This window comes from Panthera pardus, unplaced genomic scaffold (genome assembly GCF_024362965.1).
Source record: "Panthera pardus isolate Hobbes unplaced genomic scaffold, ASM2436296v1 HiC_scaffold_12, whole genome shotgun sequence".
Lineage (NCBI taxonomy): Eukaryota > Metazoa > Chordata > Mammalia > Carnivora > Felidae > Panthera > Panthera pardus.
The window spans coordinates 15,484,383-15,491,218 of NW_026526677.1; the positions used below are offsets into that span (position 1 = coordinate 15,484,383).

At 40.8% G+C, this 6,836-nt stretch overlaps 1 protein-coding gene across 1 annotated transcript; it reads left to right on the forward strand.

The window, feature by feature from the left end:
- The first annotated feature begins 5,229 nt into the window (after nucleotides 1-5,229).
- On the forward strand, nucleotides 5,230-6,261 carry LOC109245251 (olfactory receptor 4S2-like). Its single transcript, XM_019412555.2, has one exon. It carries the CDS (start codon nucleotides 5,245-5,247, stop codon nucleotides 6,259-6,261), a length of 1,017 nt encoding a protein of 338 aa, XP_019268100.1. The 5' UTR covers nucleotides 5,230-5,244.
- Nucleotides 6,262-6,836: the final 575 nt, after the last annotated feature.

The window sequence follows — 6,836 nt, forward strand, 5'->3', positions numbered from 1 at the left end:
GTCATATATTAAAAAATGGAGATAGTGAACCTCAAACAACAGTCATGATTATTTCATTTCAACTCAACTGAGGCTCTAAATATAAAATAAAAAATTTCTAAAAACTGTGAAATGTGTATAAAGTGCTTATCATAATGGAAGACACATATTAAGTGCTTAATCAATGGAATCCACTGTTGTTGGATTAAAGGATGAGTATCAGACAGGAAATCTAGGATGATCCACCTCCAGTGGCCATAAAAACAGGGGAATTCATTCTAAAAAGTCCTCTCCCAAGTGGGCCCCACACCTGGACGATGAAGTGGGTAAAGTTATTTGTATCTTTGGTAAGAACTTTCAACAGGGGAAGCCAATTGAAGGCTCATGGGAGCTCATAGCTTAAAACAGTGATGCAGAACACAGTATCCTCTGAGTATCATGGGGCTTTTCTTTCTCCTTCCCAAGCCATAGAATTCAGATATGAAAAAGCCTTTGCCTGAATTTACACCAAGCTGGAAGACAACGCTGGATGTCAGGAAGAGAGTAAGTTAACCTTCAGGATGGTCCCCAAAGTCACACGTTTCTATCATACTTCCTCCGTCCTTGTTGTTTACTGAACACCTGCCAAGAACTTAACGTAAACTTAGGTTTGCTTCAGGCTCCAAGACAAATAACTTTGCTTTATGACCCAGACAGAAATTTTAAGCAATAAATGGGAGACAGACTATTTTTTTCATATATGTTATGAAATACTATATGTTATTCGTATATGTTATGCACTGACCACAGAAATATGAGACTACTGGAATAGGAATGGTGTTTGGAGGGGTAACAGCTAGGTAGAGGATTCATAGGACTCAGAAGTAGGAAATGATGGGAAGGAAGAGTTTCATACTCTCCAGGTAAGTGTAATCATTTTTATCACCTTTCTTCTTTGCTTCATATTTCCCATATTAACAATGTACAGGATAAAAATGACAATAATTAAAATTTCATAAGTACTTCTAATGGACCAGACACTATGCTAAGCTTTACATGCATTAGCTATTTTAATTCTCACACCAATTCTATGAAGCAGGAACTATTTATCCGTACTTTAGAGATGAGGACAATAAGTAAATAGCTAACCTTACTAGCAACACAGTTGGTATTGGCGTGCCCAGGGGTTGAAAATCCAGCTCTATCTGATAAGAGTTTGTGTTTTTAAGCAGTATTCTATGCTGGACAACAGCTAGACCATCTAGAAGGATTCATAAACTAGTAACTCTCATTTTCTTTCTCCCTCTCCCTCTCTTCCTCCTACAAAGTTTACTGAATACCTAACATATGTCCCTGGCCTAGGGTCAAGTTCTGAAAACCTATACAAATAGGAATGAACTCTGCATTTAAGTGACACACAGTCCATTGGTGGAGACACACAAGTAGTCTAAAAGACAGTGATTTTATTTTTTTTATTTTTTTAATGTTTCTTTTTTTATTTTTGAAAGACAGCACAAGCAAGGGAGGGGCAGAGAGAGAAGGAACATGGAATTTGAAGCAAGCTCCAGGCTCTGAGCTGTCAGCACAGAGCCCGACATGGGGCTCGAACTCAACGAACCATGAGATCATGACCTGAGCCAAAGTCAGACGCTTAACCAACTGAGCCACCCAGGTACCCCCAAAACAGTGATTTTAAATATTATGATAGAAAGAAACAGAGGACATCTGAAGGGGTCAGCAAATGCCTTTACTGCAGACTTTTAGAAAGCTACTACCTCTTTCAAGAAATGTCTGTGGACAAATGTTTTCGTGAGTCAGCATTTAGTCAAGGCACTGAAATTTAGCATTTGGTGAAGCCTAAACCCTCATCCATTTGCTTCTGTCCTTATCCTACTACAGGTTAAAAGATAGTGATGCATTCTAGGGGCACCTGGGTGGCTTGGTCAGTTAAGTAGCCAACTTCAGCTCAGGTCATGATCTCACAGTTCATGAGTTCGAGCCCCGAGTCGGGCTCTGTGCTGACAGCTCAGAGCCTGGAGCCTGCTTCAGGTTCTGTGTCTCCCTCTCTCGCTGTTCCTCCCCTGCTCACACTCTGTCTCTCTCTCAAAAATAAATATAAAAAAAAATTTTTTAAGGTAGTAATGCATTCCAGACTGTGGAATAACCTATGTCTAGGCCCAGCACCACATGGCAGGTGACAGTGGCAGGGGAGGGAAGGTGAGACAGAGGATCCTACTGAGTCCTAGACTCTGGCAGGAGAAATGGCAGAGTTTGAATATGCTTTTCCACAATCTGCACCATTTTCTGAGACTGTGCCTATGCTGTAGCAGAAACTACTGTTTGGTGGTAAGGCCTATGGGTCTTCCAAGAACACAGACATCAGGACTCCACTAATTTATCAGAGTACTGGTGTCTATCTTGGTTAAGTTTTGTTTGGAGTTAATTAAAGTAACAATTCATATCCCAGAAATATTAAAATAATAAAGAAGATCCCAAAAGAATTATCAGTATTTTTAAAATAAATGCCAATGGAAATTGTACATTTATGACATAATGTAGCACAGACTAAGAGAATTTATCAAGGTTGAATCTGTGTTCCACCAATGACTAGCTACACGACTATAAATAAAGTTAGTTGACTTTTCTGGGTTTTATTCCTTTTGTGAATAATAGGAATAGTTCTACGTACTTCATATAATTACAAGAAACAAATTAGATAGTACGATTAAGCACTTAGACCAGAGCCTAACCCCTAGTAGAGCACTGTGTGATAGAAACACAATACAAGCCACATTGTCATTTTACATGTTTCGGTAGCCACATAAAAAAGCAAAACAAATAGGTGGAATTAATTTTAATAATATTTTGTTTAACGCATCTTATCCAAAATTTTATTACATGAAAATACTTTACATTGCTTTATGTTTTTTTAAATTTAAACTTAAACAAAATTGGAACACCGGTTTCTTAGTCACACTATCCACATCGCAGGTGCACAGCGGCCACAGTGAACTACCCTGGCCTATGGAGCACGCATGGTGAGCACTCAACTAAGCACAATAAAGGAGAGATGAGAACAAAACATGGCTCCAGCAGACCATGAATGGGTTGATATCAGGCAACCACTGGTTATTTTGTTAGATGTGATCATGGCGTTTGTGCTCACATAAGAAAGCTCCTGAGATACAGATAATGAACCATGTAGAGGTTGAAATGGCATGACGACTGGGAATTGCATTAAGATACCTGGCAAACCAGTGAAAAAGAGGGATGGATGATCCAAATGTAGTAAAACATGAATCATTTTTTGATCTGAGTGGTCAGTGTATGAGAGCTTATAATACAACTATCTCCATTTTGTGTACGTTTGAAATTTTTCATTATAAAATGTCTTAAGTACTGGCAACCTGGCTGGAAAATGAAAGGGCATAATTCCGTGAGTGCTTACTATATGCAGGGCTAGCTTTGGTATTGAAAATAATTCTCTGAAGTGGATAGTAGCATTTCTATTTGAAGGATGAAGAAAGCGAGGCTTAAATGGTCAAACTAAGGAAAGGAACATTTGCATTCAGGCCGCACAAAAATAAAGACACACCTTGTCCCCACCTTCACACACCTTTTGGTTCAAAGGAAAACACAGATAATGAAACAAAGAAACTACATTCAGTGACAGTGATTCATTGTATTAAAAGGATCATCCCGGGTGCATCTGGGTGGCTCAGCTGGTTAAGCCGCTGACTTTGGCTCCGGTCCTGATCTCTCAGTCCATGAGTTCCAGCCTTGTTATCAGGCTCCGTGCTGACACCTCAGAGCCTGGAGTCTGCTTTAAATTCTGTGTCTTTCTCTCTCTCTGCCCCTCTCCTGCTCATGTGTTCTCTCTCTCTCTCTCAAAAATAAACATTCTTTAATGTAAAAACAAGTAAGTAAATCCAACACAACACAACACAATGAAAGGATGACCCCAAACTCCATGACATAAGGCTAAAGCAGAGGAGACTCTGGTGTTTATGTAGAGGTTACACCAATGGCCAGAGAAACTGGGTCTCTATCATTGTTAAATAACTTGCCCCAGAACTCACAGTTGGTTATTATTAAGATCTAAAAGATCTAAACCTACTCAAGAGTTATTTCCTCTCCATACTTTATAACAACTAATGTCAACTGGGATCTGAAGTCTTGAGGATCTTGCAGGTGGCAGTCCCTTTCTGTGAAGCCTCTATGCATTTTTCCTGACTTTCAGACATATAAGAAATGACAAAGAGTGAAGTCCTAGAATAATCTAAAATACAACAAAGCTAATCAGGCTATCAGGAATTTGGGAAGCCAAGGGGTCTCATAAAAAGGCTAGTTAGGGGGCTCCATTGGTGGCTGAGCCAGTTGAGCGTCTGACTTTGGCTCAGGTCATGATCTCACGATTTGTAAGTTCAAGCCCCACATCAGGCTCGCTGCTGTCAGCGTGGGGCCTGCTTCTGGATCCTCTGTCCCCTTCTCTCTCTGCCCCTCCCCTGCTCGTGCTCTCTCTCTCTCTCTCAAAAATAAACATAAAAAAAAGCTAGTTACATTCTAGATTTGACTCAAAGTGTACATTTTAAGACTTATGATCGCAAATGTGTGTGTGTGTGTGTGTGTGTGCATTTTTGTAAATTCCATACATCAACTAAAACAAGGATGAAAAGCATCCTGGAGTAAAGAGACTGAGGGTTACCACTCAGAGGCTTAATTTAACAGAGAGATTTAATTTAAATTCCGGAGCAACAATAATTTGGACTACTGACACAGGAGGAGAGCCTAGACTGTATTCCTAAATCTGTTTAAAGCCTGTCAAAGTTTTTTTTTCCTTTCTCTTTCTCTCTCTCTTTCTCCTCCCACGCAGTCCCCCATCTCTGATAATTTCAAGGAACATACTTTAACCAAACCAATACCTTAAGTGACAAATTTTGAGAATAATTTTAATTTTTTTAATGTTTATTTATTTTTGACAAAGAGACAGAGCATGAGTGGGGGAGGGGCAGAGAGAGAGGGAGACACAGAATCTGAAGCAGGCTCCAGGCTCCGAGCTGTCAGCACAGAGCCTGACGCGGGGCTCGAACTCACAGACCGCGAGATCGTGACCTGACCTGAAGTCAGACGCTCAACCAACTGACCCACCCAGGTGCCCCAGAGAATAATTTTTAAAAAAAAATAACAATGTTATGGTACCATGTGCCCAAATCTAATTGTCTTTCATACTTTTTTCCTATAGGTAAAGTCACACTGTAGTTCCCTCTTGCGAGCTTCCTAGTTTCCATGGAAAATAATGTTACAGAATTTATCTTCATGGGTCTTTCCCAAAATGAGAAAGTGCAGCAACTATGCTTCTTTCTGTTCTTACTCTTCTACATGACACTCATGACTGGAAATTTTCTCATTATAATGACTATTCAAAGGAGTCCCAATCTCAACTCTCCAATGTACTTCTTCCTCAGCTTCCTATCCTTTGTCGACATCTGCTACTCCTCTGTTACAGCCCCCAAGCTGATTATTGATTCCCAAGCCAAAGTCAAGAGCATCTCCTTTGTTGGTTGTATGGTCCAGCTCTTCTTCTGCCATCTGTTTGGCTGCACAGAGATCTTTATTCTCACAGTGATGGCCTATGACAGGTACGTGGCTATCTGTAAGCCTCTGCGCTATATGACCATCATGGACCGGAAGGTCTGCTCTATACTGTTGGTAACCTGTTGGTTAGGAGGGTTTGTGCATTCCTTCATCCAGACCATCCTCACTGTACAACTGCCGTTCTGTGGCCCCAACCTGATTGACCACTACTTCTGTGATGTCCACCCTTTACTGAAGCTGGCTTGCACAGAGACACACATGGTGGGGCTCATTGTGATAGCTAACAGTGGCATGATTTCACTGAGCTGCTTTGTCACTCTTATGGGCTCTTACATTGTCATCTTGCTTTCCTTTAAGACCCGCTCATCAGAGGGGAGGCGCAAGGCCCTGTCTACATGTGCTTCCCACATCACAGTGGTGATCTTGTTCTTTGTCCCCTGCCTCTTCATCTACCTAAGGCCTTCCACCACTTTTACTGAGGACAAGATGGTGGCTGTGTTTTATACCATCATCACACCCATGTTAAACCCTCTGATCTACACCCTGAGAAACACAGAGGTTAAAAATGCCATGAAAAGACTGTGGGTCGGGAGGTTGTTGGACAGAAATAAGAGGGACTCTGGTGTGAAGCTTAGTGGGGCTGGTATAGCCTGCATTGTACCAGTTTCCGAAAGGGTTGCTGGAAACAAGTCAGTCATCACCTCTTAAATTTCATCCCATGAGAAACAGTGCAATATAGCACAGCCTCGGATTTGAAATCTAAAGACCTACTTCGAAGGACACATTCTACCAGTCACTAGTAGTTGACTTTAGGCAAAGAGATAGTCTCATGGCCCTGAGTGCACTCAATGTTTATGCAGAGAAATCTGACACCCAAACACAGTCCATTTCATAACATATAGTACGATTGCCTCTAATAGCCTCCAAGCGATGTGGAATGTCAGGCATGTATATTCTAATAAAGGAATATGAAGAAATATTACCATAATATTAGAATAATATTAAAACATACAGCATTGATACCAAAAACAAATGCTGACATTGATCTTGCTAACCTTTGGTCTTTTATCTCATTTTAAAATGGAGGTAAACTACATTTCCTACTACTTCCCAGGGTTGTATAGAGAACTGAATGGCGTGGAAGTGAAGGTGAAAGCATTCTGCCAATGGTATGGAGCTCTGAAAGCCAACATGGCTTGCATCCATGAGACCCACAAAATTATAGCAAAGAAACAGTTCTTAACGGGCTCATGAGGACACACTGTGGGTGGTCCCCCAAGGCT